The 12,691-nt window shown below is 48.9% G+C and overlaps 2 protein-coding genes across 2 annotated transcripts; one reads left to right on the top strand and one right to left on the bottom strand.

The window, feature by feature from the left end:
• Positions 1-3,892: 3,892 nt before the first annotated feature.
• Positions 3,893-4,684, top strand: LOC135384472 (uncharacterized). The gene has a single exon (XM_064613673.1). It carries the CDS (start codon positions 3,893-3,895, stop codon positions 4,682-4,684), a length of 792 nt encoding a protein of 263 aa, XP_064469743.1.
• Positions 4,685-10,550: 5,866 nt separating this feature from the next.
• LOC135384471 (uncharacterized) lies at positions 10,551-11,009 on the bottom strand. Its single transcript, XM_064613672.1, has one exon. The coding sequence runs from the start codon at positions 11,007-11,009 to the stop codon at positions 10,551-10,553; it is 459 nt and encodes a 152-aa protein (XP_064469742.1).
• Positions 11,010-12,691: the final 1,682 nt, after the last annotated feature.

Genomic DNA, 12,691 nt, shown 5'->3' with positions numbered 1-12,691 from the left:
AACGTCCTTTGTTCCCTGTCAAGGCGGAACTAATCAAATTTTCATTCATCGAGATCGATGTGAGGACGGAGTCCTGGTGAAAGCCAACTTGGACGCGCTCTAATGGTGAAACTAAATAGGATGCACAAAGTTACAAGCATGTTTATTTGTAATGTAGATTTTTTAATATAATGTATATCGAACTTGTGGCTTAAACGTCCTTTGTTCCCTGTAAAGACACAACTCGGCAAATTTTCATTCGAGGTCAATATGACGACGGAACCAATTATGCGGGTCAGCTTTGACGCGCTCTAATGGTAATTGGAATTAAAGTGAAGAAATTCCTACGCATGCTTTTCGCAGTGTAGATGCATTTCAATCATTTAACATAAATTCCGGACATGTGGCTTAAACTTCCTTTATTCTCTAACTCGCCAAATTTTTCGTTCTCATGCAGCATTGTGCAAGGCCGTAACCTCCTTACGGGTTAACTCGTTCTAATAACAAAATAATGAATATGTTAAAAATACCATGCGTGTTTATTGTCATATACATGCTGTCCCCGCTAAATGTCACCATATTTTTAAAAGTATATTTATCACTTTTTCCGAGACGAAATCAATTGCAATATATAATCTTCGACGCATGAGTCGGCACTGTGCTCTTTCACTCTCTCGCATCGGGGGTCAACGAAAGACGCTTTTTCCAAGATGCACAATGAACAAAATAAAGAAAAAAAAGTGTTCACGAATTTTTTTCATACGATATATCGAACAGACTTTTGTTCTGAAAACGACTTTGGTATCTGGTGACCGAAGAGATTAGATTTTCTCATTGGAACAACTTCGTAGCTTTTCTAATTAAAAAGTTACTTATTGAAATAATTAAGACATTACCTTAGGAATCTGCTAATGCCATCCTAGGGAATGCCCTTCAGTATACGCTATATTGCAATTGATTTCATCACGGAAAAAGTGATAGATATATGTTAAAAAAATATGGTCACATTTAGCTGGGATACCCTGCATACAGGGTACGTGAAGTAAGACTGAATGAATTTGATGAAATCCGCGAATGACTTTCTTTTTCGCAAAAGTCGTTCAATATATCTATTCCGGACGCAACCAATTCAAAGGTAGTGGCGAATAAACAAACAGCGCAGCCGTTAACTAACGTTCCCGATTAATCATTATAATTAGTGAAAATACGTTGACTGCGTAATTGCAAAGATGTAGAGCATAACCCTGAGGGGCCTACCATGCAAGAACCGAAATCACAGAGCCTTTTTGCGCTCTAGTAAAAAAATGTGCTAACATACAAAATAATTGAACACTATGCGGGTTTTGCGGCAATTTCTCCTCTCCCTGTCTCGGTGTCATCACTTCTCAACTGACAACAGGTTGTTCCTGAAATCATGGAACCCCTCTTTGTCCTTGGAGTGGGGGAAATAGCGATGTCTTTTCTCAGTCTACATTATCATAAAACGTGCCGTACTTCTTCCGATTTTCTTTCCGTCGTTATCTCGTTTTATCTGCACAACACAGTTCGCGATGTGATGTGATAAACGTCACGCAATAAAACTACAAATGCATTACTGTAAAAACCTCGCAGATAACAAAAACACAATCACCCATTCCGCTGCTCAAGAAATGTCTACGTTGTATCAGATTTGAACAAGCGAAAAAGAATGAGGACGCTAGGAAGCGGGGGGCCCCATGTTTTGAGGAACAACGTGATGTCAGTATCGTCAAACGGTGACAGTGAGGGTGATAGGAAAGAGCGGCTGCCCGAACCCGCGCAACTCTCGACGATAGTGCATTTTCGCTCATTTTTTAAGGGCACAGAGAAGTGTTACTCTTTCGATTCCTGCTGACCAGACTTCTCAGGGATGTGCTCTCCAAATTTGGAATTGCGCGCTCAGCTTGTTTTCAGGAATTATGAAGATTCATTACAAAATAATTAACGACCGCACTAATTACATTGATAAGACACATGCCGTCCACAACTATTGCACTCGAGTACATTGTGCTGCTTGGGCATCTCTCTTCCTTTTGTCTTTGGTTCGAGCGCCTATTTGAGCAACACCACCAGGATATGGAAAAGGCCTGTGCCTTGTGTCACACTGGAAGGCCTGCTGTTACTATTGTGGATGCTGCCATGAAGTAAATGAAAGAACGAACGAGAAGAAAGCTCGAAGCAGGTCGCAGGCCTCCATATAGGTGACGTAAGCGTGCATGCCCGACATTATTTAGGAAGTGTGGGTTTTCCAATCACTTTTTTGTGCCGAACGTGACATTGCTTTCACCTCTAGATGTTCTGAAAATAACCAGTCTTCCGCTTGTTTATTTTCTTATTTTTATTTCTCTAAGGGAGGGAGTTGATAACCGACAAGCATTCTTGATGGTGCCGGGAAGAGACTTAGACGCAAAATTTGGAATTAAACATTGAAATGTCCTCATGATAAGGCCAAGAACAAACTGAAGCGTACGATACAGTGATCATGGAGTAACAAGGTGCAAGTACCAAAGTGAGGTGCAGTTACTGAATTCGCTTTCTTAGCTTATAAAGCATAATTTCTTTTCATCATAATGTAGGATAATTTCTGGGGTTTTCCTCAGGCGCTGTCACACATACGCCGGCACATTTCTCTTAGAAGTCGCCCCAGGATACACATCGGTCATCGTCGAAGGCATCCCCATTCCCCACAGAGAGAACAAAAAATGGACCAGGGCTAGCCTTACAAGTGGCAATCACCCTGTTCCATACGCTACGAGCAGCAGCCCACAATTCTGAGCAGCAGCACAGCGAAGAAAAGTTTGGCAAAGCTTGATTGATTGATTGAAAGAAAAAAATGGGCAAAGCTTATCAGACCTGATTTATCACGTTTTTATTCTGCGCTGGGCAATTGCTGCTGATTCCGGGCTCCGCACGCGATATCTGATGTACAAATTCCCTTCCTCGTCTGCCCACGTCTCTTTCCATCTTCCTTCCTCCTCGCCGCATGCTTTTCTTTCAAGTTGGCTTTCTTACACGTTCTTCTGCTATCAGGCAGAACCTGAATCAGAGGAGGTGTCCCTGAATTCTGGTCATGAACCGGGAAAGCTGTTCAGATATGTCACCGTTGTGCCACGATTATTTCCGTGTCTAAGAAAAATTCCGTAAGTGGAACCTTCACCACGCATGAATTTCTGGGGAAATCACTGCTCCCACCGTAAGAACAGCAGGCTCCCTCCACGGCGTTACAGGTAGGGGAACCAAAGCGTAGAGGTGGTCTATTCCCTTGCAAATGGAAAACAGGTACTATACATTGCTCGTCTTAGAAACTCCCGTAAACTCGATAGCCGTGCTCGCCTCTGAGTCAAAATGGAGGGTGAGGTGTCTAAGTTTATTTCAATTACGCACACAAACAACACTGAAGTGGGAAATTTCTGGGAGTATTAACTCACCGTCAACTCAACGCCTGTGTTTCCTACTGCTTTTGGTTTGAGACAGTCAGTAGGTCCACCGAAAGTAAGCTTATACAGTGCACACAAATCGTCCTCGTCTAAGATACGTCTTGAACACAGTTGGCGAAGACGTATTATAAATGGGAAGTTGGCACGTCTTGCAAACGTGAACGGAAGACATTTACAGGATGTCTTCCTTAAGGATACCTCTTCAACAGAGATGTCGTAGACGTATTATAAACTTTTAATCGGCGCGTCTTATAAACATACTATAAATTACGGCTTCTAGACGTCGCGTTCACGTCCTGATCGTCTTCTATCCTAATTTGACCAAATAAAGACGCGGCGCGACGTTTTGTGCTACTAGGGTGGCTGCCGCCGCAGAAGCCTTGGTCAAGGCTGCATCTGGATTGTGCAGGACCTTTTCAAGGGCGCACGTTCTTGGTGATCGTCGATACTTTCTCGAGATGGCCGGAAGTGATTCCTGTGTCGTCGATGTCGGCGGCCGAACTGATCCGTCATCTTCGCCGTGTGTTTGCGACCCACGGATTGCCCGATGTCGTGGTTACCGACGATGGCACATCTTTCACTTCATCCGAGACGGCCGACTTCCTAGAAGGAACTCGATCAAACACATGTTCTCTCCGCCGTACCATCCGCAGTCGAATGGCGTCGCAGAACGTATGGTGCAGAACGTAAAAAATAAGCTTCGCCAACTACGACGCGACGATCCGGACTGTCGTCTATCACGTCTGTTGTTCGCATTACGTACAACACCATGCGCGGACAGCACAAGATCTCCGGCGCAACTGCTCATGAACCGTAGCCTGAGGACCTTGCTAAGCGATGTCCGGCCAAAACGGCAGTTGACGGAAGAAGCTGACCCGTCACTAGAGCGAAGATTCAAAGCTGGTGACAAGGTGTTCGTACGTAGCTACAGGGGTAACCACAAATGGCTACCTGCCACGGTGGTTGGCGCCGAGGGCAACTGCACTTTCAAGTTGCGACGCGAGGGCGGCGAACTGCAAAGAGCGCATGCAAACCAGATGCTCAGATGTCAGGCAAGTTGCAATAGCCACGACGGCGCCAGCAGTGAATGGTGGTTATTTCCACCCGCAACTCCAACGCCGAGCACGGACAATACAGCATCGCCGGAGACAACAGGAGACACATTAGTAGATCCTGGTGCATCGGGCCTGAGACGCTCTGAGCGAGCTAGAAAGTGGCCGGATTTCTACGGTGTGGTGGTCCCGAAATAGGTGGGGAGGACTGTTGTGTATGTTCAAAGATACCGCGCTTGACTGTACAATGCGAGCACAGCAGCGCGAACTCTCGTTCTTGTGTGCTGGTTCTGGAACTGATCGGACGCGTGTTCTGCTTGGGAATAAACTAGCGTTGGTTGCTACTCCGACTTGACTCAAGGTCATCACACCCCACTTAGCTCCGGTGGGCCTTGGTGTCTAAGTGGTCGACATGCTTCTTCCAGGACAGGCTGGAGTCCAGGTAACGCTCAGAAATCTGTGGTGCTTAACTTGTCTAAGCGACTGATTACCAATGCAAAGCTGACAGTGGCGCATATCCTTCTTAGTAAAGCTAGCGCTGCTGTTTTTTCAGCCGAGATATCCATTCCCGCTTCAGTGAGATACCGCCAAATCCTATCCAGCGAAAGCTGAAGACGACGGCGTATGGCTGGCCTTGATTTCCCAATAGTCCAAATGCAAATGTCATCCGCATAAATAGAAATTTTAAGTCTTCGGCCAATGCAGGGCTTTAGGCCTGCCATTACCAGGTTGAAGAGAATTGGGCTTAAGACACTCCCTTGTGTTACCCCATGAGCTAAACCAATCTTCGGCTACCATCTTCGTGAGCTACCATCTTCGGCGTGGACCCCTTATGCGTGCGAACAGAGAGTGTTCTGCGGCGCAGAAACTCCGCCAGTCACAAGAACATTCTGTCAGAGACCTGGTCTTGCAGCAGTGCGTGCAGCACAAAGGGGTGACTGACGGTATCGTAAGCTCTTTTGCCATCCAGGAAAACTGCCATGACAATTTTCTTATGGCTCTTGGCTTGTTCGAAGGATGTGACAAGGTCGAGGACCGAATCCATGGCGCTGCAATGGCGACGGAAACCTGCCATCTCTGCAGGGAAAGCTCCATGTCCCTCAAGCCACCATTCTAGCCTATGCAGTACCATCCGCTCCAAAACTTTACCGAGACAGCACGTCAGGCTGACAGGACGAAAGGAGGAGAGATCAGAAGGTTGCTTGTTCGCGGGGGGGGGGGGGATATGTTTATGAAGAACAAAAGAAAGGAAAGGTAAGCCAGACAAAGAGCCGGCTTGCTATTCCGAAGAAAAAGGAAAAAGGGGGAAGGGGAAAACGAAAAAGAAGAGGAAGGAGAAAGAACAAAAACAAAAAGGGGAATCAAAAAGAAAAGGAAGGAAAAAGAAAAAGAAAACAGGGGGAATGGAAACAAAGGGGGACAACTAACGCATTTTTCCAGCTTGCCGGCACTTTTCTCCTTCTTTCTCCTCACTCTTCCCCGTTTCTCCATGACGTGTTGTAAACATCGAGCAGACAGGAAACACCTGCATCGCTAAGATGTCGGATGGCCCGGTAAGTGATGCCGTCTGCACCTGGCGAGGAGTTGACACGTGAGAGGCGTACGGCAGCCCAGAATTCGGCAACTGAAAAATTCATGTCCATCACGTCGTTGATCACAGGCTGTCTACCCGCAATGGCTTCTTGGATTGTGGAAGTATGGTCATGAAATATTTCAGTCTGTGCAGCCTGCGACCTTGCAGAGATACTCTTCCCAAAGTCGTGTGCCACGTCAACCTCAGATTTCTTGAGAGACAAATGATTTCTAGGTGAAGGGGTCTCTTTCGGACTCCGGGCCACACGCCAGACCTTGGAGACACGAGCAAAAGGCGAGAGACCGGCGCAGAACTGGCGCCAACGCCCTCTATCCACTGCCTGTAGTTCCTTCTGGACAAGTCGTGCTGCACGCCGCGCTGCTGAAATGTCTTGAAGCAGACCTGTTCGACGAGCTTTTCGTTCCTCCCTCCTCCTACACGCCCGGAGCTGTTCAACGTCAGGGTTGGTGCCCATATGACCCATCGGGACCTTTACAATTCGGGATGACGAGCAGAGGGGGGCACTGACCACATCAGTGAGTTCTTCAGCTGACATGTCCGGTTGTGCCCAACCCGTGCTGTACTCTCGGAAAGTGCTCCAATTGACTAGTCTGACTGACTAGTGTCTATTTTTGTGCATGACTGCTGACAATACCTGGAGCATGAAATATAAATGGGCAGATGGTCACTTCCTCTCCCATCTGCATCAGTTGACCACGATAAGATCCGGGATATGTCTCTGGAACAGAAGGAAACGTCCAAAACGTACGTCGAAAAATCTCTGCGCAAAAATGTCGGCGAGCCATCATTTGGCAGACATAAGTCCAGTTCATCAATGATGTCATGCCAAGTCTTCCCTCTCTGGTCTGTTCTAACACTGACCCACAGCGGATGATGTGCATTAATGTCCCCCACAACCAGAAAAGGCGGTTGCAGATCGGTGAAGGTATCTCTTATGTTGCGCTGTGAAACAGGAACTGACGAAGGGATATATAAACTCACAACTGTGAGTACGAGAATACCCAGACGAACTTTACAGCCAACATAGTCGACGGAGGGAATCTGCGGTCCTTTCAAAAGGGCAGCAGTTAGATCCGATCGTACACACAGTACAGTACGTGATAAGCCCGGTCGTCCGGACGTAAATATCTGGTACCCGCTGAGGCGGAACCCATCTTTACAATATGCTTCACTGATGGCAAGGATGGGATTTGGGTATTTCAGCAAAAACAGTTTGAAGTCCGGGAGCTTGATACGCAGGCTTCTTGCATTCCATTGCAATACAGTAGCACTTCTATACAATCTGTCCATGCTGAGATGTCAGCCGTCCTTCTGCAGCAAAAAGCTGCTGAACCTCAGGCAGTGACGCAGCACCTGGGAAAGTGGATACAATCGCTTTAAGCGCAGCTAAAACCAGCGAGAGAAATGCTGAGAGTGGAATCAACTCTCTCGATACGGCTATGGGGGTACGCTTCAGCCGACGGGACGCCACGGGCCTCGGAACGGCGCCCTTCCAGGATTTTCGTGCTACAGCCGCATAAGTCACTGTGGGAGGTCGCTGAGTGGCCGCTTCACTTATAACAGGTGGGTTGACTGGCGTTATCTTCCTACGAGTACTGCTGGAAGGAGCGCTGGTATTCCGGATGTCAAGTAGTCTAGCAGGTCTCTCGCTACCACCACATCGAAAAGGCCTATGCGACGTTGGCGCTGGACTAAGTTCAGGGAAATCGGGGTGCTGATGCTGGGTGGCACCAGGAGTGGATACATGATGGTCTCTCATAGACTGAACTGGGCGAAGCACAGACTCTTGGAAGCGCTGGATCGCAGCACGCTTACATGGGCAGGTAGAATGCGACACAACGTGAGGGACACCGCAGTTGGCGCACTTCGGTTGTCGCCGAGCCGTGCAGTCTTTCAAGTTGTGAGGACCGGCACACATTTTGCAGCGTTGAGGCCAGCGGCAGCTACGCGCAAGATGACCAAAGCATTGGCAGTGAAAACATTGCACTGTGCCGTCCACATACTCATGGACCTTTGTAGACGGAAAATCATAGATGAACCTCAGGAGGCAACTTCAAGTTCGAGCGAAACGTGAGAATGACACTTCTCAGAGGGACGTGGCGATCCGAGCCGTCATCAGTATGTCGTCGATGTAAACAAAACAGAAATGTAGTCTTCGGGTGACTTCGTCGACAAACCGTTGAAAGGACTGAGCAACATTGCGAAGGCCGAATGGCATCCGTTGGTATTCAAACATCTCGAGGGGTGTTGTTATGGCAGTCTTCGCAACGATGTCGGGGTGCATGGGGATCTGATGATACGCTTTTACAAGGTCGATCTTGGAAAATAGCGAGCAGTCGTGTAGTGATGAGGCGAAATCGTGTATATGAGGTATGGGATAACGATCCGGGATGGTGACGCGATTGAGCTCACGATAGTCCCCACAGGGCCTCCAGTCTCCCGCCTTCTTAGGCACCATGTGGAGAGGAGACGCCCATAAGCTGGAAGACGGGCGGACGATCCCAAGCTTCAACATGTGTTCAAACTCGGCTCGGGCAATCTTTAGCTTCTCCGGTGCCAGGCGTCTGGGCCGAGCGAAAACAGGAGGTCCTGTGGTTTCGATGTGGTGATAAATGCCATGCTGGACGGGGCGAAGATCATTAGATGGTGACGTGAGCTCTGGGAAGTCGGCTAAAACGCTTGCGTAATGGTAGTTGGAATCGGGCACCAGCACATTCAAGCGGTACGATGGCAAACGGGTGGCTATTCCCGGCACGCTGAGTGTAGTGGAGCCGTCTGTGAGGCGACGGTGACGCATCTCGACGAGGAGGTTGTAGTGGCGCAAGAAGTCCAGTCTTGGGTAGTAACTAAGTTACTTTTAACTTGTAACTGTAACTAGTTACTTTTGGGGGTAACTAGTTACAGTAACTAGTTACATTTCCAGAGAAGTAGCTTTTAACTGTAACTAGTTACTATTCCTGTGAATGTAACTGCAAAAATGTAACTAGTTACCTGAATAAATGTCGTTCCTTCTTTTTTCTTTACCCTAACTTCCCCTACTTCCCCCTAACAATGTCTTCCGTCCTTTTATCCGTAATCGGTATGTGCCTCGTGCCTTGGGCTCTTGACCAAGCAAGGAATTCCAGCTTTGCGAACAGAAATTAGTGACCCTCAATGGTCGGAGTGAGTCATATGTGAGTAATAGTGTCACTGCCCTAGCACGGGACCCTGCCTCCTGTGGATATGGACAAGGGAATGATTATGCACAAAGAGAAACTTTTCTGTCAGCTCTCTTTCGCTCCGACCTGTGCAATGGCTAATCCTTCTCCGGTTGCTGCTATCATAAGCTTCCGCGGCCGCTCTATGAAGCAAGCTTCGAGTTTTTATCATGGAAGGACGAAAATAATTTAATTGTAAAGTGCAAGCTATGGAATAAGACGTACTCGGCAAACAGGACGCCAACTTCAAACCTGGAAAAGCATCTTGAGGCGAGTTCCTTGTTCTTGTGTATGTCTCTCTCTCTCTCTCTACACGCTACGAAACGCGCGTGCGTGTCACCCTGCTCTTCTTTCTCACCTCGATGCGCCTGGTCGCATGCACATGTCGTATTTTTCCGTGTGGGATAACCGCGTATTAACCCATATTGCTTCTGGTTAAGTGCAAGACAATTTTTATCGCACTTCAGTAAATGTAAATAAATGTATGTTTTTAACAATTGTGTCACCCTCTCATGGTCATTTTTATAAAAAGTAACTGTAATGTAACTAAGTTACTTTCTCTTAGTAACTGTAACTGTAACTAGTTACTCGACCAAGAAAGTAACTATAACTGTAACTTAGTTACTATTTTTGGCAGATAAACTGTAACTGTAACTCAGTTACTTTTTAAAAGTAACTTACCCAAGACTGAAGAAGTCTGCGCCAATGATGGGGTGGAATACATCGGCGATGACCCAGCGAAAAACGCGGCGGAGCCCAAGGTCGAAAATTAGTGAACGCTCGCGTATAGGTGGCGATTGGGGTCTTGTTAGCGGCCTGAAGGGCGGAGCCGTCAAAATGACGATGGCGACGATCAGATGGTGATTTGGGGATTATGCTGACAGCGCGCTGGTGTTGACCAGGAATTGTGATTTGGAGGTGCGGTCCGAAATGAAAAACAGGCGACCTGGGGCTTGTCCAGCAATGGCGGTCGCCTCTAGTTGCCCGTGCCTGCGTTTCCCTGGAAAACGCAGGGCTCTTCGCACTTGGTTGTAGCTTTGCCAAAACGTGCGTGATACCAGCACAGTTGGAACTGGGGGCGGCGCCGGGATGGGAAGCGATAGCGTGGTGACGGGGAACGCGGGCGGCTAGGGTGGAACAGGCGGTGGCCGGTAGATGGAGGCCGCCGTGAGACAGCGGAGACTTGGGCTCTCCGAAATTCAATTTCGTCTTGAAGTTGGGAGGTAGAAACTGTAGGGGTGGGTTGACGAGGCTCTGAGGTGATGATTAGGCTCTAAACGAGAGAACGAAGGCGTTGGACTTCTTCTCGGAGCGCGCACACAGAGTATGGGTCTACTAGCGTAGGTGGAGGTGTGGGGCTGTGGGTATGAGTAGTTGGAATATGATTGACGAAGGAAGGAGTGGCTTCCATGATCCTGTCCACCAATTCGGACAGTTCTCGGAGCGGTACGGAGGCGGAGGCAGAGAGGATCATCCTTACGGTCTGGGGAAGCCGTTGCGGGAAAAGCTCCTTTAAAATCGATTCGTCCAAGGCGGATGATTCATCGCCGAGAAGCTGGTACATGCGACGTAAAAACTGCGTTGGAGTACGATCTCCCAATTCTTCTGTTGTCAGCAGCTGACGTAAGCGCTGTTGCTGTGACTCAGACAGCCGTTTTATAAGCTGCTCCTTAAGCTTGTCATAAGGGTTCGAAGATGGCGGGTTGATGACGATGTCTCGAATTTCCGCCATTACGGTTGGTGAGAGCGCATTAAGGACATGGTGGTATTTGGACTCTTGGCTGATTATGCGTCATTTGCCGAACTCGGCCTCTACCAGGACGAACCACAGTGTGGGGCCGTTATGCCAGAAAGTCGGGAGTTTGAGGTCGGCAACATTTACCTGGGGGGTTGGAAACGACGGTGGCTCGGTGGATGGCGGCGGGGTGTCCACCGTGTTGGGCGTAACTGAAGAAGGCGGCCGGTCTGGGTGTGGCATCGTTCGGGTCACCAATCTGTAGGAGCTATGCTATTAGTGACCGCACAGGAGACTAGTTGCGGGCAAAACCGAACATTTTACTGAACGAGAACCAAAAAGGGGTGAGCGCGAGCGGGTGAGTCACAGGTGATGCTCGTCGTTGTCGTCGGGCCGCTACACCCCTACTTGCGTGTAAACCGCCAAACCGCCTATCACACGGCTGTTGTAGAGGGAAAAAAATTACGAATGCAGTCGACCCACGTGGAACAATCGCTAATGAAGTCGGCCCAGGTGTGACGGCACCATCGCTTGGTGTGGTTGCCGGTGTGCATGTCGCTGCATGCATGTAAAGTGCCCACGCGCCATCTGAAAAAAAAATGCGAACGAAGTCGGCCCAGGCGGAAAAATCGCCAAAGAAGTCGGCCCAGGGTGAAAAATGCACAACGATACCTCAGCCCTTCGGCCCCTTGGTAAGCACCCGGACCGCCCCTCACTGCGCCATCCATCGCGCGCTGGAAAAAAATTCGAGAGAGAAGTCGGCCCAGGTTGAAAAATGCGCGACAGTAAACGAATGCACTGCCCTCCGCCAACGTGCCGACCACCGATCACTTCATAAGAATCTGATTAATTAAATTTGTGCTATATTGGAATATGCAACTTAGATTCCCTATTGTGTTTGAAGTTACATACATCTATCAGAACTTTGTAATTACAACACACACACACACACACACATACATTGGATGGTAATGGGGTGGGCGATTCACCGCCGCTGAGGCGGTACACTGCCCTATTTCGCGTTGGGGGAGGATGAAGGGATGATGATGGGGCTTTCAAAGAGCCGTCGCCAGACCGGTGGAGCACAAGTACTCCGCCAGAAGACGAAGGCCCTGCGTCTGGTGGGCAGCGTTCGACCACGGACCGAGGATCTTCGCTAGGTTGAACGGCCGCTTGTCGATGCGTTGCATAGAGAGTTCCATTAGGGCACGCTCGTGGTGGTATTGCACGCAAGCCAGGATGACGTGGCTGAGGTCGCCGTGCACTCCACAAGTGGGGCAGAGGGAAGACGAGGTGGAGCCGAGACGGTGTTGAAAGGCAGGTGTAAAGGCAACGTTGAGCCTCATGCGGTGGAAGAGAGCAGTTAATGGGCGCGGTAGTCGCGGAGGAAGGACGAGAGAAAGCGTGGGGTCTACATCAGAGAGAAGGGAGTGAGCTATGTCGTGTTCCCACTGAGCCTGCATCTTGGGACCGGTGAGAGTCAAGAGGAGGTGTTTTCGGTCGCCCGACGACATCATTATCGGGGAAAAAGCTGCGTGCTGATGGGCGTTCAATGCGGCTCTGTCTGCTTCTTCGTTGCCGCTGATACCGACATGTCCGGGGATCCACTGCAATATTACAGTGTGCCCTACAATGGTCGCCTTCTTATAGGCTTGCAGGATGTCAAAGACAACAGGACC

The sequence above is a fragment of the Ornithodoros turicata genome, chromosome 2 (genome assembly GCF_037126465.1).
Source record: "Ornithodoros turicata isolate Travis chromosome 2, ASM3712646v1, whole genome shotgun sequence".
Lineage (NCBI taxonomy): Eukaryota > Metazoa > Arthropoda > Arachnida > Ixodida > Argasidae > Ornithodoros > Ornithodoros turicata.
Note: the sequence above shows the minus strand (reverse complement) of the source record. Positions and strands in the feature narration are given on the sequence as shown.

Excerpts from the sequence above, each read along its gene's own strand:
- LOC135384472 (XM_064613673.1), top strand. The coding sequence starts at position 3,893 with ATGGCCGGAAGTGATTCCTGTGTCGTCGATGTCGGCGGCCGAACTGAT.
- LOC135384471 (XM_064613672.1), bottom strand. The coding sequence starts at position 11,009 with ATGGCGGAAATTCGAGACATCGTCATCAACCCGCCATCTTCGAACCCT.